Source organism: Corapipo altera, unplaced genomic scaffold (genome assembly GCF_003945725.1).
Source record: "Corapipo altera isolate COAL_440 unplaced genomic scaffold, ASM394572v1 1, whole genome shotgun sequence".
In the NCBI taxonomy this organism is placed as follows: domain Eukaryota; kingdom Metazoa; phylum Chordata; class Aves; order Passeriformes; family Pipridae; genus Corapipo; species Corapipo altera.
In genome coordinates, this window is record NW_020884873.1 from 32,336,247 (window position 1) to 32,361,138 (window position 24,892).

General features: G+C 39.3%; 2 protein-coding genes and 1 long non-coding RNA gene across 3 annotated transcripts in view; 1 reads left to right on the forward strand and 2 right to left on the reverse strand.

Annotated features, from left to right (window-relative positions):
• The window catches only part of FRS2 (fibroblast growth factor receptor substrate 2), a 53,003-nt gene extending 52,554 nt beyond the window's left edge, over nt 1-449 (reverse strand). The window contains exon 1 of the mRNA XM_027655150.1: nt 429-449. The gene's annotated coding sequence lies outside the window, so the exon portion shown is untranslated. The remainder of the gene's footprint in view (nt 1-428) is intronic.
• LOC113952759 lies at nt 18-19,338 on the forward strand. The gene is made up of 4 exons (XR_003529650.1): nt 18-146; nt 10,922-11,003; nt 13,218-13,256; nt 17,495-19,338. It is a non-coding gene; the product is annotated as an uncharacterized LOC113952759 (long non-coding RNA).
• A 73-nt stretch (nt 19,339-19,411) lies between these two features.
• On the reverse strand, nt 19,412-24,886 carry YEATS4 (YEATS domain containing 4). The gene is made up of 7 exons (XM_027655165.1): nt 24,807-24,886; nt 24,588-24,707; nt 23,918-23,984; nt 23,703-23,797; nt 22,151-22,243; nt 21,986-22,073; nt 19,412-19,996 (listed from the first exon to the last, which is right to left on the reverse strand). Exons 1-7 carry the CDS (start codon nt 24,855-24,857, stop codon nt 19,827-19,829), a joined length of 684 nt encoding a protein of 227 aa, XP_027510966.1. The 5' UTR covers nt 24,858-24,886; the 3' UTR covers nt 19,412-19,826.
• Nucleotides 24,887-24,892: the final 6 nt, after the last annotated feature.

Here is a 24,892-nt window from a genome sequence, read left to right on the forward strand (position 1 = left end):
GCCGGGAGCGACGCCGGGGCCGCGGGGAGGGAAGCAGCCACAGAGCGAGTCTTACTGCTTCCCCAGGTTAAAAGAAAATAAAGAATTAAAGCTGCAATTCCGCGCACAGCTCTGAGAAGCGTTGGCTCGGATTGGCTTGGTTCCATGTAAGTTTTGTTGTGCTCGGTGTCACCTCTGTTATTGCACTCGCTGCCACGGTAGCTCCTCACCTGCAGCCGTCGGAGCTGCGCTGTGTTCGTGAGGTTGCACTACGTGCGACGGAAAGCAGAGGTGGGCACGGTGCGCATTAGAAACAAAGATACAGCAGAATTAATGTGGGAAACAAGAAGAACGGGAGGAGATGCCACACCTGCGTGTTGTGCAGGTTTGTGGAAATGCTTAACACTGCTGTTAGCCAGTGCAAAAAAACCCCGCGTTTGTTCACTTACCTGCACATCACCGTGTCTGTTCCCTGTTTACAGCCCAAAACATTTATGATCTACAGTTAATCTTGAATATGTAGTTTTTGTCTCGACACACAAACACATTACTCGCAGTTAGAGCAGCCAGCAGCCTGCACAAAACTCTCGGCTTTGTCTTGTATTATGTTACGTGTTTTCCTCTTATTATTCAGCTTCTCTGGCCTTGATCTAACTTCTGACCTTTTTGTCAAACAATGCCTTGCACTGAATTGCTTCACAGAACAGGTCTGTCTGTGTATCTGACTTTCTCAGGGGTTGTGCAACTCCTGTTTTGACTGTGTTTCAGTTATCTCATGACAGGGAGAATGGAGAATCTTACCCTCAGAGTTGCTCACTTTCTTCCCTTCCCTGGACAGTTACTGCTTTGTAGCAGAAGTGTCAGAAGCAAACGGATAACAGTACTCCACTGCCCCATCACACATTTAATCTATAGATAGTGTGAGAGCTGGAAAAGCTGAAATCTGTGCAGAGATTTTCTTCAGATGTACATGCTAGAAAGGTGATAATATCTAGAAGGAAGAGGGGGGGCACTTGTTCTCTTCGGCCTGGAGACTGAGGGGAGACCTCATTGCAGTCTACAACTTCCTCCTGAGGGGAAGAGGAGGGACAGACACTGATCTCTTCTCTGTGGTGACCAGTGACAGGACCTGAGAGAATGACCTGAAGTCGTGTCAGGGAGGTTTAGGTTGGATATTAGAAAATGGTTCTTTACCCAGAGGGTGGTTGAACACTGGAACAGGCTCCCCAGGGAAGTGGTCACAGCACCAAGCTTGACACAGTTCAAGAACCATTTGGACAATGCTCTCAGGCACATGGTGTGATTCTTGGGGATGGTCCTGTGCAGGACCAGGAGCTGGACGTGATGATTCTTTTGGATCCCTTCCAACTTGGCATATTCTGTGATTCCATGAGAGAGCGCACAACTGTGGTTTAGCATTTGTACCATTGCAGCTGTTGGCTTCTGTGCATGTGAGTCAGCACTCAGAGAGCTGGATGGATAAAGCAGAGCAAATGGGATTTTCCTGCAACTGAGTCATGTAATAGGTGAAGTTGTGTAGCAAACTCTGTCATCTAAGGTACCATATGTGCTCATATGCCATAAACGTAATACACCGATGTGCTATAAAACAATAAGCTGCTCTTAGGACAAACATCTGCAGGATTCCTTTTGACCTTCAGGTCACAGGGCTGGCCTTAAAGTGTGTTCAGATTCAGTTGTTGATCCCAATCTGCGAGTCCACATTCAACTAAGAATGGTACCTTGCAATTTTTCTGTAGTCGTTTCAGCAGTGTCTGGATGAGCAAGGAACAAAATTTTGACATGGTTCTTCTTTTGGGTCATTTATTTTTCTCCCCCTTGAGCTTTCACTATACCTTCACCAGTTCATGTGAATGGCTGCACTTAAATTTTGTGTTAAATTTGGACAGCAGAACATCTCTGACAGTCAAGTTCAATGTCTTCATCAAAGGTGAGGTGCTGGTTTTGTTCATGTGTGAAATTGATCATCCTTACTGCTTACCTGAGTGTTACCTTATCCACCTTACCCAGACTTACTGACAGACAATTCAGTATTTAGATACTGGAACTCTGCTGCGTTTTGTGGCTGTTATGTATCTTTCTCCAGGGGATTTTCTGGCTTCTTAAGACCTTGCTGTGTTGCATTCCTGCTGAGAATTTCTGACTGTCACATTGTTGTTCCTTCTCTTTCTCACTTCGTAGATGTTTTGGATCTGTGACATACTGGTTGCTGCTCGTAACTACAATCATTTTTGTCATCCCAAACTGAGACTATCACAGATCCCACATAAATTACTAGTCTTTCAAAGATTACATGGCTGCCTACAGACTTCTGCAAATTATGAACTTATATCTCTTGAAGTCCTTTGGTGGCATCTTTTAGATCTTGCTAAATTTTCTTTACATCAACTTTGAAGTCAAAGACTTCCTCTGTTGTTTCACTATGGCTCACATTCTCTCTTTTTAGAAATTAGATGCTGCTGCTACTTTTAAAGCTTTTCCATAAGTGGTTAGCCCATAGTTAAAATTTGTAAAATTATTATATTAGTAACTAAACCTTTCACTTTGTTTGCTTGAGCATTTTTTATATGGTCTTTTACAGTGGCTACTAGGTGTGCTAAAAGCATGGCTTTTTGAGGCAACAGAAGTAATCATGCATTTCATCGTTCTCTTGATTCATAACTGATTTACCAAGTTGAATGGTCATTTTAAAGGTCTTAAATTTTAGTGCTCTTTGGAATTTTCTCCTTTATTAATAATAAAACTTTCACCCCAAATGAAAATTTTCAGGGTTTAACACCTCCTTTTTATTTAAAAATTAGGTCATATAAATATTTTGGAAAGATTCTTAGTCTTTGAAGATGAAGTAAAATTCAACTGCATTAGAAATATTGTAGCTTCTGTTTCCAGAAATGCTCATTGCACTGCCATAATGTATTTCCGTGTTGGTTCATTGACCCCTGTTGTTCCAGTTTCTGGATTCTTACAAGATGATACCAACATGTTGTGGTGGGTTCTATCATGAAATTTGAAGTCTGCAGGTGAAGTGCTTTTGCCTATGACCTATGTTGATTTAGGCAGTATTCAATTGTGTAAGCAAGAGTGCAGTCCGGTCACATACAACATTTTAACAGCAGATTTTTCCCCTGTACTCAGCACTGGTGAGGCCACACCTCGAGTCCTGTGTCCGGTTTTGGGCCCCTCACTACAAGAAAGACATTGAGGTGCTGAAACATGTCCAGAGAAGGGCAGTGAAGCTGGTGAAGGGTCTAGAGCACAAGCCCTACAAGGAACAACTGAGAGAGATGGGATTGTTTAAACTGGAGAAAAGGAGGCTCAGGGGTGACCTTATCACGCTTTGCAACTGCCTGAGAGAAGGTTGTAGCCAGGTGGCGGTTGGCTCTTCTCCCAGGCAACCAGCAACAGGACAAGAGGAAATGGCCTCAAGGTGCACCAGGAAAGGTTCGGATTGGACATCAGGAGGAAGTTCTTCATGGAAGGGAGTGTCAATCCAGTCATGTTATATTCTTTGTCCCCTCGTGTGGCATAAGTAGAATAACACTTTGTATATCAGATCAAGAAATTTTTGTTTTCACAACCAAACAAACCTCTTGCATACGGTAAGGGCCATACAGCAGCTACTTATAGCCTGATCCTGCACTTAAGAAAGCACACCTCCCCAGCACAGTTAATAGTATTTCTTTCAGAAGAAGTGCAAGACTAAGCTAATCATTATAACCAGTTCACTGCTTCATTGAGCATTGTCATCATTAGTTGTGATTTCAGTTAAAAGTGGAAAAAAAGTTCAACAGTAAATAAATGTGTTTTGCAGCTGGACATTTTAATTCACATAGTGATTTTTTTCCTGAAATTATTGCTGTAATATGACAGACTTTCTGCTCTTATTCCTGTGGTAGTCAGAAAAAAGTCAAGCAGATCTGGTCATTCAGGAATTCTTCAGATGGCTATTTGTATTGTAATCTGTTTTTCTTCAGTTGTATAAATTGTCTTCCTTATACAAATACACCACTGATATTGTTAGAGCATCTATGAGCTTCAAGTAATATTCTGTGGAAGACAGGGTACTTCTTGTGACAGTCAGTTAGTAGACTTTTAAAGATAATACAATGATTTTAAACTTAGGTATTTTTTCTGACCTCGTTTTAGACTGAGCTTGCTATCTGAGATACTGTGTAATTTACTCTTTGAGATATTAGATATTTGGTGCTTTACCATTTGAATATTCAAAGCCTGAAAAACATCATTGCAAGTGAAGCTGCTTTTTGGGCCTCAGAAGTACTCATTCAGTTCTTCTCACAGATGAATGTTCTACGTAACCAAATTGAGCTGGTTTCATTTTCCTAACAAAGGCTGTAGCATGCAAGTCCTGTAAGTTCTCAATGACTGTTTCCGTGGAGGAGCATCTATGTGTTGACTGTAGAATGTACACACGTCTGTTTCCAACTAGCCTGTAATAACCAAGTGGGTCGTAAATCTAATTAAATGCAAAAAAAAATCCAGTGTGTTGCAGTAACATTCAAGATCTGACTTCAGCTGACAGCATTTCTTTTCCAGGTGAAGACTGCTGCTATGACCTTACTTCACCCCTTTGTATTTCAGAGTTTCAGGGCTTCGGAACTGTGCACACTTGACTATGTACTATGTACAAAACAGTGTTCAAAGAGCATTGTCACAATAGCAAACTTAAATATTGGGCAGCTTGTGCAGCTGTGGTTTTGACTCCCTTGTGGGCACCAAGTGTGATAGAATTAAGTAGCCTATCATAACCTACCATTTTTCTATTTTTGCATTCAGGACAAAGAACAGATACCTCTCACAGAAGAAAACAGCTGGTTATTTTAAATCTCTGCATGCAGCAAGTGCCCTTTGCCTTATTCATTTAGTGAATAACTACTTCGGTATTCTTAGGTCATTTGTCATTGTGTTAGTTGATCCTTCATTAGCATTAGTGGAATTTTTTCTGTGCTTCTTTTTCAAGACAAGAAATGTAGTTTCACTTTACTTCCGAGGAAGTATGGAGGTATATACGAGCAATACTACACTGCTTGTACTTGTGGCAGTTAATATTGGAGAACCTTGGTGATGGGTGAAGTCAATCACAACTAGTTCTCTGTCCAGGTTTCCTATACAGTACATGGCAGAAGGAAGTGGAGGAACAGGATCATTTGGGATCCACTCTGAAAAAGAAGCCGGCTAAACTTCTCATTGTGAAATGACATTTATATGACTGAAGTCACAGTGACTAGGGGTTAGTGATAAATAATCTTGTTGGATGCTGGCCTTGTGTCAGTTGTGTCCTATGAGTCAGTATTATGACTGCTATTGGAAAACTTGCAGGTGGACTATGCACCTTTACCTCAGCCACAACAGTGCTAATTTGGGAATGTTCAGTTAAGTCCACACTGTGAGTTCATAACCAGGACATTGACAAATAGTCCATTTTGCCAACACAGCTACATGAGAGGTAGTTCAGTGCAGAGGCAGAACAGGCAGGCAAGTACAGCTGCAAAACTTTAAAGTGTGTCTCTCAACATCCTCAGAACTAACAGAGTTGGAAGGAGCTGCCTCCTCTACCTGGAATGCAGTGAACTCTTTTTTGTTAGATGCCTAAGAGGGCCCCCTTTATACAGGAGATGAATATTTAAGACTAGGAGAAACCAGCCTGTCATTTTCTTATAATTTGGTGATTAAAAACCCAAAATTCAGCATGTGGGGGACCTGGGTTTCGTTTCATCCTCAGTGTGTGAACTTATAAATTAATATTTTCCCTGCACACTTGGGGTGTGCTATAACCATCATACAGTTATTACAACTTTGTTAATCCTATCCACTGAAATTGTTTTATTGACTGTCTGGGATGGACTTTTAGGAGCAGAATTTACTTGCTGGGAGGTACATGTGAAAGCGGTCAGAGATGTTTCAGGAACCTTACTGAAATAAGAATTTATGGAATGTAGGCAGCTCCATAGCTGGAAAGCAACTCTGTGAGAATTTTTAAGACAGTAATTTTGGATTGAAGGCTCACAAGTGTTCATCTTCAGCATCTGAGTCCTCTTTTTGGTGAGAGACTTGTTTCAGGTTACACAAGCAAATCAGTGACAGAGCTGGGGTGAGGCTTCAGCATACAGACAAATACGTCAGACTGCAGAAAAATCAACATGGGTTTTTGTAGATAGAGAAGCTTTGTCATAATTATGAAGTTCTTTGCTGAAATCAACAAACTGATAAGCCAGGGTGATACATTCATTGTAGTGATTTCAAAAGAGCCTTTGGCACAGTCCCTTGACAGTGCTGCTAAATAACATAAACTGTCATAGGTTGGGGAGGAAGCGTGTCTCATGAATTAGTAACTAGCTGAAAGAGAAGGGTTAAGTGGGTAGCAATAAATACTCATTTTTTACACTGTGGGAGAGTTAGATTGGACTCCTGCAGGGATTCATGCTGGGACCTGCACTAGTTAGCATACTCAGAAACGGTCTTGGAAAGAGACTGAGTAAAGGAAGCAGCACAGTTTGCTGCTGATGCAAAATTCTGTGCAGTAGTGCCCTATGAAGCTGACAGCAAAGAGTTTCAAAAGGATCTCATTGTGCTGAACAGCATGGGTGTTAAACTAGAAGTGGAAATTCAGTCTCAATAACCATAAAGTGATGGATATAGGCAAGATCAGTCTTAATTATATGTGCCTAGTGGTAAGTTCTATGTATGCTGTTATTGCTAAGGAATGAATTCTTAGAGTCTCTATAGGTAATTCAGTTCCAACTCAAAAACACTAGGAATTATTAAAAAAGAAAGACAGAATGGAGCAGAAAATGTTGAGACAACTTTGTGTATACTGGTGGTATGGCTACATCTAGAGAATAACGTTAAGCTCTGGTTTTCCAGGTCAGAAAGAGTGGTAAAGGTAGAAAAGAATACAAAACATAGAGAATTGCTTCTGTTTGAAACATGACTACCAAGACTTGGAGTTTTCAGTTTGAAAAAGAAAAAAGTGACAATGCTTGGGCAACTGAGGGAAGATGATTGAATTGTATAAAATGGTGTCTTGTGGAGAGAAGGTAAGGAGCTCTCATTCACTTTTTCCAGTTAAGTGGGCATACAGGAGAAATAACAGAGAATAGGTTTAAAACAACCAAAAGGTAGTCTTTTTTTTCAGATGCTGCAAAACTGAAGTATGAAGCTCACTGCTTCCAGAATTGTAGAAGCTAAAACTGTCAATTACTTTCAAAAAAGGAAATAAACTCAGAAGCAGTGTATTGGCAGCTAGTAAGTTGAATGGAATACAGTGGCCTTTGGTTCTACTTTTCCCTAGTCAATGATTTACTGAAAAGTGAATATCTATCGAGAAGGATTGCTCTATACCCAACCTATTCTTTATACTCTCTTCCTGACTCTTTAGTCCTGGTCATTACATTCAGAAGTGAGTTAGAGATACTTGTGTAGTCTGATACAGTATGGCCATTTTGCAGCTAGTATAGGAGAGAGACACCAAGATGATCAGAGTTCTGGAAAAATGGTGTATCAGAGAAGACTGAGAGAACTGATATTATTCAGCCTCAAGGAGGTGGATAAGGGAAGATCTTATTGCTGTCGTTTGCATGGAAAACCGAGCCAGATTCTTCTCAGAGGTGCACAGTGACAGGCTGAGAGGCAATGAACAAATGTTAAAACATGGTAAATTCTGCTTAGGTACAGTCTCTCTCTCTTTCTGTCTTTCTTTCTGTCGTGAAGGTAGTCAAATATTGTAAGAAGTTTCCCAAAGAGGTCCTCTCTCCTTCTGGGGAGATACTCTAAGTTTGACTAGACATGGTCCTGAGCAATCTGCGCTGACTGGCCCCAGTTTGAGCCGTAGGCTGTCCTAGGTGGCTTCCTGAGGCCCATTGCAACCTACATGTTTCTGGCTTCTTAAGGTGGGTTCTTACCACATGCTTGTGCCCCAACTGTACATTATTTCATATGGCATATTGATGACAGAAGTGGAATATATTTGGTCTGGGTTAACTATTACATATTAAAACTCAATGCAAGAACATAGTGGGGATAAAGACACTTTGGATTTGGCATAAAGCAAGCACGAGTCAGCTATGGTATTTTCTGTCCAGTGGTTTGACAGTAGTCATTAACATACTTTGTAAAAATATGTCAAGAAGAGGAGCTGATTGTCAGAGTGCAGCTATAGCAGGAGATAGTAAATGGTACTGTCATCTATGCTTACAGTTTTTGAGTTTATTACTTCCAATGTCTTCTTTAAACAAATGACATATAATTCATTTGTCAGATGGGGAAGAGTATACTTAGTATAGTATGTGCTGCCATGTGATTGTGCAGGTATGCATTCTCTGCATCTGTATCAAACCTGTCTGCAACAAGAAAGTCAGTGATAAGATATTCTTCACCCTGATGTCTTTAACTAGGGTTGGTGCTTCTTAGTACTTGGGTTAAGATTTTTGAAAGATAAAATAGTGTTGTTTGTGGCTGACTGCTTCTGTTCAACATCTGGCACGCATGGCATGAACAAACAATTCAGACTACAGGAACACCCACAACTGCCCATCACTGTTTTCTCCTGTAATAAAAACTTTTATTTGTAAGCTGAAGACCCTGCTATAGCCCAGCAACTTAACAAAAGTGTATTCGCCAGCGATACTTATGGAATAAGCTGAGTCCTATAGTTTTAAAGAATGAATGCACTTCAACTTAATTACAGTCAGGCCTGAATAAAAATTAAAGGGTTTGCATGTCTGTTAGTCTGTATGTGGGTAGAAAGGCAGTGAGGTTAAGATAATAGGTTCAAAATGTATTCTCAGAAAACATTTAAAACCACAGCAGGGTGTGATTGTATGCAAATAAGTATTTTTGCAATAGCAGATTAAACACTTTATGGAATTTGTATGGAAAACTGCATGCTTGTACATGATGCGAAGTATGATTAAGCACCAGTGTGTGAAGTTTTTGCCTTTAGTCAAAAATAAGACAGATTTAAATCAATCAATGGTTTTCTCAGTCTTTTCACAGTATATGTTGTAAGTTATGAATGGTGACTACTAGAGAGAAAATGTTAAAAATAACACTACTTTTTCCTTGGGGCTGCATTCTTGCAAGAATATGTTCTGCTATGGTTTCCAGTCAGGAAAAGCACAGCAGTAGCAGAAAGTCCGGTGATAGCATGGCAACATATAAGATCTGAGACAGTGAGGGAAGAAAAATAGCAAATTGATGTAAACTTTTACTAGAACGGCTGTTCCTGTATGTGTTTTGCCATCAGCTTACGGAATGCTTTTCATGAATGGATGAATTAATCATTCCAGGTTCCAGGACTACATTTAAATAAACTTCTTTTTCATGCACAAAGATTATTAAAATGACTCTGAGGAGACCTGGTGCCTAGAGGCGCAGCAGGTACCTTCTCAAAAATGTAAGTTAGCAGTGGTGGAAAAACTTGCATCCATCACAGGCAGGTAATTGCTGCTCCACTTGGTCATTTGCATAACTAAGGGACACTGTAGTTGGCAGAATTAATGAATTGTCTTTGGGAAATGGTTTTCAATGTCAAATTCTAATCCACATTACATACCAGTGTTACCTCTGCCTTTCTGAAACTCCTTTCTCTTACACAGAGTTACTGTGTCCTGTGCAATGAGAGTGATACCCTGTCTTTTTCCAGAAAATTGCCTTCAGGTATGATCAGGAAGAACGTTTAAAGGAACATTTAAAATTGCAACTTGGATTTTTCCCCTACCAGTGATAGACCTGACTTAGCAAAATCAGATATAATGGTGTTTGTTTTAATCCAGTGGTTTTCCTATCTAGAGTAGAAAAGATAAAATACATTACTTCAAATTAACTTCGGTGTAAATAGTGAAATAAATTGGACTCAGGTGACGCTGTGCAGTTTCTGTGGGGTGGATATATTACTTCATGCAAGAAATGAAAGCTTCTCTGAAGAAGTCAAATTGTCATGTTGAAAACCAGTAAAACACATTCTCTGTCTTCCAAAACAACTCTGCCTACTCATCAGGAAATCTCCAGAGGGAACCCAAGCTCACACTGGCAGGATTACTCTTCTGCCTCTTAATCATAATTTGTTAGTGAAAGCAGTGGTCAAAGAAAGTGCAAGATCAGCTGTTCTGAACACTGGTAGAGCAGGCTTTGCTCTCCTTCGTTCATATGCCTTTGTCCCACGTACTCCAAAATCACATCTGGACATGAGCAGATAACTGAGCATTGTGATTTATACAGACATGGAAATTGAAGGAAGGACTGTGAAAGATGCCATCTACCCTCTTCTTGAAGGGTCTCACTGTTGCTTGGGGGAAGGCTCAGTTTATGAAGCTGCTGCTGAAGTACTGATCATAACCTGACGTTTTAAGGGAAGAAAAGCATAAATGCCAGGGTTTTTTTTATTTTCCCCCAGTATATAAGGAATGGACTTCTTCAGGAAAGCAAGAACTTTATTACCATGTGGGCAGAAACTACCAAGTGAGGGTAACTGGCCATCCAAAATGAGCAACCACTGCAACCCTTGAAAAAATAACTTTTCAAGTTAGAGCTGAGACAGCCAACACAAATCTGTGAAATAACTTTGGGCATGTTCTCTCAGAAGAGGCATAGAAGAAGAAAAGATGAAATGTGGCAAAGCAGAATTATTGGTAATAGGATGTAAAGCTGCTTTTACACTGCCTCATTTTGCATCCAGTGTATTATTTCTCACTTTCAGGACTGTCTGAATTCACACATAAAGCCAGTAGAAGCAAACTACATAATTGTTTGAAACAAGGGAAATAAAAGCAGACTTTTTGATGTAATGGTGTTTTAAGCAACAATTATTTTAAGCAGAAATAATTAGATTTCCCTTCAGTAGCATATAATAGCATATATTTAGGGACAAAATCAAAATATATATCAACATTATTCCCTCACACAGAAACAAGTATGGGGAAGAGTCTGAAGGATGGAGACCAAGGAAGTGCTGCTCATATAATTTTTCCCAAAGCAGTTTGATTCAGGTAGGACTAGCTAACTCTGTTATAGAGAGGGATTTGTCTCAAATGCATTTGTTATTCCATATTGCTTCTCAGCAGGATGAGGAAGAGATGACAGAACAGTTTTTGCTTTAATGAAGCATTTTAAAAAAATGGCTTGTGTTTACACTAAAGAAACCCAACGAAACAGACCTTCAAGGTGAAGTGAGAAACACTGAAGTTTATGAGTCTGACTTGTGGAAGTTCATTCTACTGCTAAGAAAGCTTCAGTCCCCTCATGGCAGAGAGCTTCATTATGGCAGAAGAACCAAACTGGTAACTGTGGACCATAGATGATCTTTGATGTTTTTTTCCTTCTCTCTGTCGTACTCTTGGCCTTTCCTGAGATGTTCAAATAGTTGTTGTTTGTGTCAGAGCTCAGGGCAGGCTGGGTATCCTCGTCTTAAATAAGACCCACTTGTCAGTGCAAACTTCTGTGAAGCAGTATTTGGGGGTTTTGTTCTGCATTCAAAAATGGCAGCTACAGGCCTATTTTGTCAAAGTAATGAAGCAAGATGCTTAGAGATTTTATTCTTAACCTTTCTTCCTAAGGCTACTTAGTTCTGTACCAAACAACTCTATACCCACTCCATACCTCAGATTAAAGCCTTTTTGATGCTAATGGGAGAGTTTCAGAAAAATTATGCTCAAGTCTTATTTCCAGCTCTCATTTTTCAAAATCATAAGAACCATTGCAAGTACTTCCTGGAATACTAATACAGGATGAGAACTGTACGGAGTACTTCTTCAAATCAGAGTGGATGAAGGGTATAATTTTGGAGCTGAAAGACATTGCTTACAGCGGAAGTAAAGAACTGCAATTTATTATACCACTCATCCTATATTGCCTGTTCAGATTGCAGGCCTTCAGGCCTGGAACTCTGCCTGTGCATTTTACATGTGCAGTAGTCTCAGGATACAATATAAATAATAATATATCATCAGGGAAGGGAATAGCCCAGTGGAGCAATCCACAACTGAGTGAACCTCTCAGATATTATGGAACAAAGCCAGCATTACTTCAAAAACTTTTTTTTTTTACAAAGTCAATCAAATGCCTAAATTAAAATCCCACTCAATTGCTTTGGTCTTATCAGATTAAGTATCTGTGTGTTCATTTAATATGCCTCTCATGCATTTTATCTTTATGCTTCATTTAAATATGAGAAGCAAACACATTTTATATAGTTGTTATTCTCCAATTACTACAAAAGCTTCTTGGAATCTTTGATCATGAGAATGTTATTTCAAATCCAGTTCTGCTTCTCAATTACAAAGTGTCTTTACTGAAGTTACTTTGGATGCAATTCTAATCCAAGTAGAGTAAACCACAGTCAGTCCTCAAACAAGTATGACTTTGGAGCAGTAAAGAGATCAGAATGAACCCAAGTACCTGAGTTGATTTATGTGGTGGTGGAGTTTTTTAGACAGAAATTCCAACCAAAGCTGTAATGATAACAAGCATCTGATGCAAAACATCAATGATTTAGCATCAGATGGTGTTTACAAAATGTTGTTATTATTATTAAAATACAGTAGGTCAGCAAATTTTAGTTTTTGTATAAGGGACACTATGATAGAGGTTCAGCCACGGGGTTTTGGTTTTTTGGGTTATTTTTACACAAGACCACAGAGAAGTGACACGGGTATTTATTGGCCACTAACCAAGTTCAACATGCTTGAATGTGGACAGCTGTTAGATTATCACAAAATAGGTTCAGAGTTGTCACACAAACTGTCTCTAGATTTATGTAAGACTGAAGCTTGCACTCTACAGCATCAGTGTCAAATAAAGCTCAGGAAGTAACAGTAGCAGAAAAAACAAGTTATAAGTTGCTTTATGTCTTACAGATAATTTCTCTCTAGTCTTTTTTTGAGTGCTGGAGGAGCTGTAGCATAGAACTGAGGAGAGTGATGGAACTTATGAAGGGCAAATCTTTGGGCAAATGTACAAAATGTGCAACAAGGAAATAATTTTACTGCAAAGTCAACAAGAGGGCATGCAGTAGCAAATTGAAGAAGGGGTTTGTTTAAATTTATGCATACGATATTTTCAGATGTCCAAAAGCCTTAGCTTAATACCTGTAAAGAAATGCTGTAAAGTCTTAACTATCAAGAAATATAAAACATTACTAAGTGACCCTTCAACTATTAAAATATGGTTTCTTCATTCACTGATTTTTTATCATCATTCACCAGAGGTCTGATGGAAACCCACTCACTTCACAAGGATTGAAGGTAAGGTCTATTTAGTGAAGTACTGAGCATTTCCAGCTCCAAATGCAGAGGCAGGGCACTTGCAAGCATTTAGTACCACAGGAGATCAGATTAAAATATGAGGAAGCTCTTTTCAAACAATGAATCCATGAAAAGTTTTACTGCATATCCGTTTTAAAATACTTACAGTGTGCCAGCCTGTTCCAAAAAAGTAATTACTTTGTTTCTGCCTTTTATTCTTGAGGGGGAAAAGGATACTAGAAAGAAATCACAGTCTTAGAAATATATCTTCTCTATTCTCAGCAAATGCACAAGGACTAGGACTCATTTCTTGTTTATTGATAAAAAAATAGGCACGACTCCAAACACAGTTTATTTCAAATTCATCTAGGCTGTGTTTGCTATTTGAAATTGTAGACTCCTGACTGTTAAATAATGTAGAATGAATCTATCAAGACACAGGACTAGCAGACTGATCAATGATGAGATGCACCTGAGAGGAGCATGGTGACCTGCAGGCCTGGCAGTTGAGTGCATATCAAATCAGTTTTGCCCTCTGATATTGCCCACAATGTTTAGTCATAATCCAGGGCAATGCCCATGCTCATCTAACACTGCAACTCCTGGCTGTTGCTGATAAGGACTATAAAAGGAAGATTCAGAGCAACTACAAAGCTTTGCAAAGCAGTGGATGCTTTGATCACTTTAAACACTATGTAGTAGGGTGCTGGAATTCAGTCTGTCTGGTTTAATCCTGCTTAACCTGTAGCAAGAAGGAAAAAAATCAGTTCTAATTTGTCCAATATATACATTTATTCTACAATCACTAAAAAGTTGTGTAACTTCTGAAGGTAACGGGAAAACAATTTCATCTAATTTAGACATTTTATTTACTAAGGATATAACCCTTTTCTGAGATGGTGGCTTTACTCATCTTGAAAAAAAGCACTCCATTTGTTTTTTCCAATGCCCTCATTGCTAACCGAGGTTATAGTTTTCCTTCACCTGTTCCCTCTCCGATCCTAGAGAAGTCGCAGAGCTGACTGTCACAGCTCACTGTGGGCAGCAGCGCTGGAATACTCTCATGATCTCATGGTTAAGAACTTCTAAAACTCTGTGATGCAGGTTCAGTTTTCCTTGGGAATATTTAGCTTACCAAGAAAACGCTTCAACAACTGCATAAACTTCCATACAGAAACCAGGAAATAACACCAAAAGTTAAATGCAAGCTCCTCAAACCTAACTTCTCAACATTCTCCTTATCACCTACTCAGAGTTCAGGTGGCTTAGGACCGGAATGGAACTTTAGGTGGGACACAGTTATCACTTTAATCAGGAAAGTAATTAAAACAAAAATTACCTGGATTAATTCTTGCCACATGCGGGTCCTGCTACATTCAACAGACTTAGTGCATGGAAGAATACAATGGTGCAGCACTATTCATTCTCCAAATTTTGAGTCCAAAAGTAGTCACCCTTGTTACATTCAGGGAGACATAAACCTTGTTGGTTTTACCACTTTAAATACTTATATTTACCCAGCATGGTAGTGCTTAAAGATGCAAGCTTAGAAACTATGATTTAACTGTGAAATGATTCTATGATCTATTGTTTGGAGTAATTTAAACTGAGGTGCAATTCTGTCTGCTTAATTCAGCGAGTGAGGAAGACCTTTCTTAGTCATATGTCCTGTTTCTTGATCCTAAGATTAAAGATAACAGAATGTTTCACTGAGAAACTTAAAAGCCTGTTAAAATAAAACCCATGCATTTTATTAACATTCTAGATCAGAGGTTAAATAAAATGTGCTATTTGAAATAAAGCTGATTTGTAGACTGAAAAAAACATGAAATCTGCCAGACATGGCAGATGTAAGACATCGAAGAAAAAAGATGTTGAACACTTGAGGTGAAAGTATTAGAAAAGCAGAAGCCAGTAGATCAGGTGAAATTTGTTTCTGTCCTAAAGTACAGAATTCCCAACAACTGTGGGAATAGGAAGGGCCAGCCTCTCGTTTAACAAATGAACACCTTACAAAGTATAGTAATTATTAGGGGGCTAGTAGGACAAATACTGCATATTGCAATGCTAATTACTTCTTTTTATGGCCTAATCACCTGGCATTCTTGAGGGTTTTCCTACAAAAATCTAAATGTAAATTTTAATTTTGGATGTTTACTGGCTATTGTATAGGCAAGACTGTTTCACTAGAAACTTACATGATTTCATGTTCTAGCTTAAAATATTTTAAAATGGAAATAGTATAAATATATCATAAATGAATGTTAAATAAATCCCAGCCAAATATATCATATATAACAGGAATCTTTCATTGTTGCTATTCTTTTCTACCATCCTAATTCTCTTTTCTTTCCCTTACTTAAGCTGTTCTTCCCTGCTATATTCAGGAAAATTAGAAGTTTCAACACACTTGGAAGCCAAAGGTTCATTCATAGTATTCATTAAGCATTAATTAGTCAAAGAAGCTTATTGCCTTTATTAACACTAAGTTTAAAAGATTAATTACTTTTACTTGAGGAAAATCTTGCCATTTTGGACCTGCAATTGAAGTACAAGCAATTGAGTGCAAGCAAAGCATGGAGTCCAGTAGACTGCCTAAGTTATGTTATTGTCACACAATCTTGGCCTGAAAAAGAAAAAACAAAAAAACAAACACAACAAACAAATCTAAAAACAACTCCTAAGATTTGCATTTTGAAAGCTGCTTTCCTTGAACAAAATTTGTAAACAAACACTTTTTTTTTGCTTCCTGGCACATCATACTTGATTTGTTGACAAGGCTGCCAAACAGTTTCATAACATGCAAGAGATAATTTGGTCATCTCTACAGAAACAAATACAAGTTGTCTAATCAGATGATCATATCTCAAAGAAAATGAGATCAACCAAATATATCACAGATCTTCCAAAATCCTAATAATTAAACTGCTGTTGGGACTGGAGAATATTTTGGACATACCTGCCACCTGGTGTTTGGAAAACAACCTTATGTGTGAAAACAACCTGAAATTCTCTTAAATCTGCATCCCCATTAAGAAGTAAACAAACACTGGTATATTTATTATTAATTAAATGCATAAACAGCAAAGAGTTGGTGTTATTACCAGCACCTGTCTAGAAAGAAAATGAAGAGGGTGACTTAATATTCCTTCTAGTCTTTCTAGTCCTTCTAGTCCCATCTCTACTAACTACAAAAATTCTCAGGTAAACCTTTGACTTAACTGTATCTACACATCTCCTGTCAGATAATGGCACTCTTCATGGGAAACCTCCCAGGCAACAGCCTTACTCTAAGACTTCACAGTCTTAGAGTAAATTACAGTGTGCCGAACCCAAAGGAAAGGACTAAATTATATGAGATGGAGCTGGGTAAGAAAAGGACTAGTGATACATAACACTGGGTAGTGAGTAACCAGTCAGTGTCTGAAATGATTGTGATGAGTGTTAATTTGTCTTAGCTGAAACACTTAAAACCCTCAAGTCTTTATAGTGGAAGAGGCAATGACACTACTAGTTTAGCATATTTGATGCCTGAAGTAAACATTCTTCATTGGTAAAATAAACCATGTTTTATCTTTACCTACCAAAGGGTTACTTCAAGTGGAGCCTAAAGCTTCAGTGTAAAAAACTGAACAAATTACTGTGCGATTCAACAATATCAAAGTGTACCTACAGCACAGTGAGAGTTTTTTCCCCTCCTTTGCAAAGCAAGATTTAAATACATTTGATTCACAATTTTAACTCAGGATGAAACCACAGTCTGAAGTCAGTCTCAGCAATAAAAATAGCTAGCATTTAAGTTAGGACCCTGGTAAGCACAAACCATAACTATTTGTCTGGAACTTCGTAGAACTGCCAACAGTAAAGCAGAGTGTAGTGTTTGTGTTTTTCTTCAAGGCAATGGAGGTCAAATGCAACTGTGTCCTTAGGTGCCCCACTCTATTTCAGTTCTAGTAACTTTGAAAATGATATGCACTAGAAGGTCAGCACTTACTGTAGATCTACGGTGTTCACATGCTCTCTCAGGTGTGTGCATCAACAACTCTTATAGGCAGAGCACAGCATCTAAAGTAAGTATTTTCTAATGAAAGCACAGAACATAAGAGGGAACTTTGAAAAGCACAAGGTAGTCTTCCTGTTGTCTATCAACAGTAACTGATCAGCACAGACCCGTTAGGACTGTTTTCTTGCCTTACTATTGACAGAGGAGCCTAACGATTCTTCTGTGATCTTTGCAGAGAGCACAAAGGAGAAAAAATACAAAACGTTGAAAGAAAAATGGAGGAAAAGAAGATCACTAACCACAAACAAAAACGACATCACTGGTCAAGCATGCTGATGGCTACTAACAGTGGAGCCAGGATCATTGCTTCTGTAAAGTTGGATGGGAGGCTGTTTATTGGATGTCATTAAAGATGTAAACAAATAGAATACTTTAGGCTCCTACAAAGACGTTGGATTCAAAAGGTTCTATTCTTTTTCGGTCTGTTCAAGTCTGTTTCAGCAGACCTGTTCATGTTAGTCACAGCTCTTGCAGAACTTGTTTAATATTCCATCTGAGTTAGTCCTCATTAGTAGTAATTTAACTGACAAATGTCATGTCACATACAACCTAGTCTCACCAAAACTGTGCTTTCCATTACCATTTTTGTTTCAGCATGCACAATATACTGTGACACATGCCAGTCTTATTTTCAATGCACAGCTCTGGAAGTGGCATTCTGCTGAAGTGAAATTCTCACATTCTTCTTCAGCTGCTGCTTAAAAGGAAACTGGCTACTGAATCAATAAACCAAAGCACTTATCTAGCCAGAAGAACGTGGATAGTGTGCAGTGCTAGGAAGGATCTGTGTGGACACTGCTGGTACAAGCTGTTCCTCATCTATGTCTATACATACCATAAACCAAATATGCCAAGTTTGTTACTATTCTTAATGAAAAACTAAAGTCTACATAGTGAGTGATGAAACTTAAATTCAGTTCTAATCTTTACCAAGCCACAGTAAAAGCCAATCATCACTTGTTTCAAATAGGAAGAAATGAATGCTTTGTTCTCAAAGCATTGCTAAGATCATGTACTGATTTTTCAGGGGGAAAACGTTAGTGACTTAAGAATATGTACTGAGTTTGCATGGCAAGGTTTTGGTAGTGAGGGCACTACAGAGGTGGCTTCTGTGAGAAACTGCCAGAAACTTCCCTCACGTCCAACAGAGCCAGCGCCAGATGGCTCCAGGACAGATCTGCAGCTGGCCAAGGCCAAGCCCATCAGCCACGGTGGTAGGGCTTCTGAGGTAACAGATTTAAGAAGAGGGAAAAAAAAAAACCTGCTGTGGGGGGAACAGGAACAGGAGTGGAGAGAGGAGTAAGAATATTTGAGAGGAACACCTGTTCAGACACTGAGGTCAGTGGAGAAGGAGGGGGAGGAGATGCAGAGATTCCCATACAGCCCATGGTGCAGATCATGGTGAGACAAGCTGCCCCCCTGCAGCCCATGAAGGTCCATGGTAGAGCAGAGATTCATCTGCAGTCCACATGGAGGACCCCACACCAAAGCAGGTGGATGCCCGAAGGAGTCTGTGACCCCGTGAGAAGCCCACACTGGAACACGGCCCTGTCAAGACCTGTAGCCTTGGGAAGAGAGGAGCCCATGCTGGAACAGGTTTGCTGGCAGGACATGTGACCCTGCAGGGGACCCATGCTGGAGTGGTAGCCCATTGGAAGGACTGACATTGGAAAAGTTCATGGAGGACTGTCCTCTGTAGGAGGGACCCATGCTGGAACAGGGGAAAAGTGGTAGAAGGAAGGAGCAGCAGAGACAATGCTTGATGAAGTGACTGTAGCACAGTACAAGTATTAAACTCCTACAAATCAGGACTGGAATAATCTCCTGCTTCTGTGCACAGCTTGTAGAACTGATGCACTTATATATGTTGAAGCAGCTTTGAGGCTAGAAACTCTTACCTGTAGATACAGAAGTTATTTAAAATCCTGTTTTCAGAAAGTGTTTTCACTGTGCTGGTAACAGACATGCCAAAATCACTGTAACCAGACTTAAACAACTTGCATATGACTGTATTTCAACCTCTGCCTTAAATCAGGGTATGCTATTTACAATTGTTCCTTACAATTCCGCAGGTGGATGGAGACAAAATATATTAAAATAAAAAATTGCATATTTTATTTTTAGCTCTAAAGATGCACCTCTAAACAATCAGTAGAAAAAAAATAAGTAAAAAAAGTAAACACCAGCATTTTGTAAAATAACATTGAACTAATACAAGACTGAATACAAAGTTTTCATATACGACTCAAACGCAGTTTAAAAAAAAAAGTAAGTCTGGTGTCTGAGACCCCTTCTACTTGAAATAAGTTGTTAAGTACCCACTGATTTTAACTATAAAACAAGGATACATTCTTTCTTTTTTCTTCCATTTGTGAAGTTGATTGCCACAAACTTCAATCACTTGCCAGTGAAATTCTCATAGTCTCAGTTACAGAATTGAACTCATACAGTTCCATGACTGAAGTCCTCCCATTTTCAGCATAGGCTCTTTATCAAGTCCACACTTGTCACATATCTTTAGACTGATCATCTTCTTCAAGTTTTCTGATTTCATTCTTTAAACAGTTGATAGTTTCACGACTTGCTTTTAGTCTTTCTTTAAGCTCAGCAATTTCAAAACTAGTCTTCTTTTTGGCAGCTTCCAGCTTTTCCCTGGTTTTCACTTCAAGATCTGCAACTATGGTGGTGATAAAGAAAAATAAATATTGTAAATACCACGAAAATAATTACAATGAAAAGTTGTAATTATTTTTTTTTAACTGAAGCAGTAATTTTGATGGCATGTCCTGAAAAAAAAAAAAAACTATTGCTGTTACCAGCCTTAGAGATTCAATGATTGTAATCAAAATGGTATCCAAATCAAACCTGGATTTAAAAAAAACTCAGGAAGTTTGTTTTGTGGCTTCATTCAGCCCTCAGCTCAGCAGTTTTGTGGATGGAGTTACACAATTCATGAAATCATTTGCTACAGGTTTTTTTTAAGATTAAATAAAACCTGACACGGTGACAGCAAATGGGAAATTAGAGACAACTATGAGTATGTGAAGCCTAGTGACAGCACTTGAGGCCACAGGCACAAACTGAAACATCAGAGGTTCCTCTGAACATCAGGAAACTTTTACTGTGAAAGTGACCGAGCGCTGGCAGAGGTTGCCCAGAGAGGCTGTGGAATCTCCATCCTCAGAGACATTTAGAAGCTGTCTGGACACAGTCCTGGGGGATCAGCTGTAGGTGGCCCTGCTTGAGCAGGTGGTGGACATGATGACATTAGAGGTCCCTTCAAGTCTACACCATTCTGTGGTTCCTTTTCCATGTACTGTAACCACCTTCTACTCTTTGTCTCACTGGAGTTTAATTCTACATGTCTAAACAATAGTGGTGCTGCCTTTGCTTCTACTAATCCCTGACATCAAGTATCTTTTCTTATTATTTTTTCATGTACAAGTTTTTGGACAGAGCTGGTAAAGCCAACAAATCTATGAAGGCCATGGAGATCCCTTCATATCCCATACATTACATAATCATGGAGCAGTGGCAAATTTTATCTACTTTGGTGGCACATTTTAAGGAAATATATATACAAAAAACGTACTAAAAGTTTCTATCTACTCTCCAGAGAAACACCCAAAAATTTGAAGTCAGAAATGTTTAAATGTGGACAAGACTTTTCTATGAATCTTATTATTAAGTATTTTCTAAATGAAAACCATGACGACATGCAATATAACAAAAATCCACCTAAAGACTGGCTAAACTGATGTAGAAAATACATGGAGCTCACACATCCACACAGCCAAGCAGACACAAGGCAAATCAGAACCTGAACTTTGAAGAGCGTCAAACTCATAATCACTCTCCACTCTTGCATTTGCTGTCCAAAAAATACTTGACATTTGTTGTCAGGTGAACATAAGGCCAGGTGAGCTGGACTACAATGGCATTAGAGTTTGTAATTAATAAGGTAGGATTTGGGCTCAATAAATATTACATTTGTTTTCTGAGAGTAGAAGATAAGAGATGAAATCCAGAAGATCAGAACAGAAATCCTCACTAAATGCATTATGATTTATGAACCAATGGATCTTTATTTAATTTCTTTAATTCCCTTAATATTTTTGTTTATGTTTGGAGACAAATTAGATAAAAAGGACACTAAAAACATAATGCTGTACTGAAGAAGTATGTTATGAAACTACCTACAGCTCAAGAACTAGAAGGGAAAAAGACAGGAACAGCTTTATTTACTACTCTTTATTTCCAAAGGGCTGCTGCTTTGACTTATACGCCACTAACTGTTCTTATTCCAGTACTTCCAGTGTGACCTTTGCTTGCAGTGTTGAACAGAAGTGTACCACAGGGTGCCCTTCATTTATTCCGTTTTGACTCATTTCAAAGATGTTAAACTAGATGTAGATCACACCATCACTCTTCATACTGAGTAATTCCTTATTTTTTTTCAGCAGGCATACAGATCAAAAAATCTTAAAAGTTTTCAAGTAAGTATTAATTTCTTTGCAAAAACTGAAGTTAAATTTAATGTAAAAATATCACTTTTTATCAGCATCCAAATCCATTGTACTGTTACAGCCCAGGAAAAGAAAAGTAATAAAATCAAAACCAACTACTGTTTATTTCTAAAATTAAAATATTTTAATTTTCAACTTACACTCTGTTTCATGCTTATAAGCACCTAGTGTTAGTTGACGAGATGTTGTTAACAGCTGCTGCATCATTGCAGTAGGATCTTGAAATATCTAATGAAGGAGAAAAATACATAGTATCACTAATACTCTTCAAAATAAAGTGAGGATTACATTAAAAAGATTCATACCATTTCATCATAGAATTCAGAAACTACAGTTTTCTTCCCCAGGATGGCATTTGTATCCGACTGAAAAAGCTTCAGCAAGTGATATAAGGTTACCTATGCAAAGACAGAATTTTATTAGCTTAACAATTGTAGGGAAATAGAAATCTTGTTCTAGATATCAACAAGTAGCATTTGTTCCTACAAAACAATTGTATAGGATTTAAAAATCTTTTAGGAATGCAAAAATAAATGTCATATAGTTTCAGTGGAATTACTTATATTCAGTATTAATTGTTAAAACATGCCAACTAGCCAAAGGTTTCTTGATACTTCAAAAGTGTCTGGGCAAGTGGCTTAGGACTGTTGTATAAAAGCTACTACTACTAACCACCTTCTCTCAAACATTTCCAAATTGGTCATTTAATTTAAGCCAACTTTCCCAATTCATCAGTTAGAAAATGCTTTCTGTGACCTTATCATCCCTTCTCATGAAAGAGAAACACCGGGGGGGCTGTGAATAGCTTTTCCTTGAAATCTCTCTTTATGAAGTTACTCTTCCATTACTGCACTGCACATGGCAGGGTGGGGAGAGGAATGGAAGCCCTCTCTCCAGCCCTGAGGAACCACTAACCACTTGGATCATGGCCTGGGTAAAGGACACACAGCCCACAGTTCACTCCTTCCACAAACAGGCCCCATGAGTGGTCTTGGAACAGAGCAATACCTTACTCCACTTGGTACTTCCTGGAAAGGAAGAACACGACAGGCTCTGAAACAGCCTTCCAAGAACAGCAGCAAAGAAAAAAACACCCAACCAACTTTAGAACAGCTTGGTCAAGCTGTGAACGGAAATAGGATGACAAGTCACGATGCTACTGAGTACAACAGCACAAGAAACCCTTTCTATCAATCGTCACATATTCAAACAAAACATAAAATTCGGTTTCCCTCCCATTTAGCAAAAAGTGGATATAGAAAAGGATTGCTGCAGTTCATGCAACAGAAGTAACTCAGTCCTTCAGAAATAAACATCCTCTTCCCCTAAAACAGGGTAATCGAGTTTCCTACCTAAACCTGTATGAACAAACCTACAAGAAACGTCTAAAGCGCAGGAAGGAAAGAAAATTAATTCCAATGCTTTATGCAACTACAGGAATGTCTTAGCCTGATTTCCTTAGGGTACAGACTAATGCTAGCATAGTACCTTTACTGGTTTTTGACCGATTTTGATCTGACAAAAAAAAAAAAAAGTTAAAACATTCATATATCCTAGAACTAGGAAGCTACATGGAAGAGAAAGCCTCAGCACGCGCTCAAACCAAGTAAGGTGCAACATGCAGTCACGTATTAGTAAATGTGAGAGAAGCCAAGTGCAGGAAAAGCACTCATGAATGCCTGTAGCAAAGCACAGAAACAGGAAAATGTGGCCAGTCGTTAAATTCACTTTCTACAAGAACAGGTTTTATTAATTCCATGGCTTATGTGACTTATTTTGACCAGCAATATCCTAGAGCACAGCTTCAGGCCACCATAATTAATTATTTAAGTGTTGTTAAAAGTTCAATGTACTTACAGGTCTTTCATTTGGATCAATGAAAAATATCTTAATGATTATTTCAAATTCACCCCAGCCTGTTTCGGTGATTTCATATGGTGGTTTGGTAACAACTACAGAAGGAAACACAGAAGTGTTAACCCAATGACAGAGCCTCAGTGGAACAATAAAAGGATTAAAAAACTGGAACAAAAGTCCAGTTCTAGGAACAAATGCTCAAATGCAAAACCTACCTCTTAAAGGATTACCATAGCTTTCATGCAACTTGAACTGAATTTTTTTCACATAGGCAGACATGTCCTAAAACAGAAACATTGGTATTCCTGATTATTCATACAGCACACCAACCTACTCTTTAGTCATCTATCCTACATGCCTCCATTCCTTCTGACACAAGCACAGTATTTCTTCTGAGTTTAAACACAGACAGAAAGCAAAATGGTGAATCCAAAAATTAGTACCAGCACACAGGTCTGTCAGTACTGTCCTCCTAAATGCTCTCCACTCTCTCCCCTAACCTGGAAAGATTACTCCAGAAACGTAAAAAGAAATATGTTTTCCTCATCTTTTTCCCTTTGGGAAACCCACCAGCCTATTAGTTTCCTCTGCTTATGCCACAAGGCCTTTCTGCCCTTTTCTCAAACCCAACTTTTCAGACCCCGGCCCGTTCCAGTGCTGCTCGCCCGGCATTACCCTGCCCGCGCTCCCCATGGCACAGGCCATGGCTTGGGCTGGAAAACACCTCTAACACCTTAACCCAGCGCTGCCAGGGCCACCACTAAACCACGTCCCTAGGTGCCACATCCACACGCGTTTTGAACACTCCCAGGGATGGCGATTCCCGAACTTCCCCGGGCAGCTGTTCCAACGCCTGACCCCCTTCCCTGAGCAGCCCGGCTATACCTCGTTCCGGTACGGCTTCACATACACCGTCCACTGGTGAGTGTGGCCATCCTCCTCCCTCTTCTTCCCAAAATACCGCGCGACGTTCCCGTACACGATCGGCTTCACAATGGTAACGCCCTTAAACACAAGGAAGACAACCAGGCAGGCACAGTTAGAAAGGCGCTGCCCCTCGCGGCCCGACTCCCGCCGACGCTGCCGAGGCCCCGCCGGCCGCACCTTCACCCTGCCGCCGGAGTCAGGCCCGAACTCTGCCATTCTCTTGAACATATTGCCGGGGGGCGCCGCCCGCCGCCGCCCGCCCG

Bases quoted from the DNA above. Each gene is read 5' to 3' on its own strand.
- YEATS4 (XM_027655165.1), bottom strand. From the start codon at position 24,857: ATGTTCAAGAGAATGGCAGAGTTCGGGCCTGACTCCGGCGGCAGGGTG. The intron at 24,708-24,806 runs GTGCGGCCGGCG...CTTGTGTTTAAG, and splicing joins ACTCCGGCGGCAGGGTGAAG to GGCGTTACCATTGTGAAGCC. The intron at 23,798-23,917 runs GTAGGTTTTGCA...TTCCTTCTGTAG, and splicing joins CTATGGTAATCCTTTAAGAG to TTGTTACCAAACCACCATAT.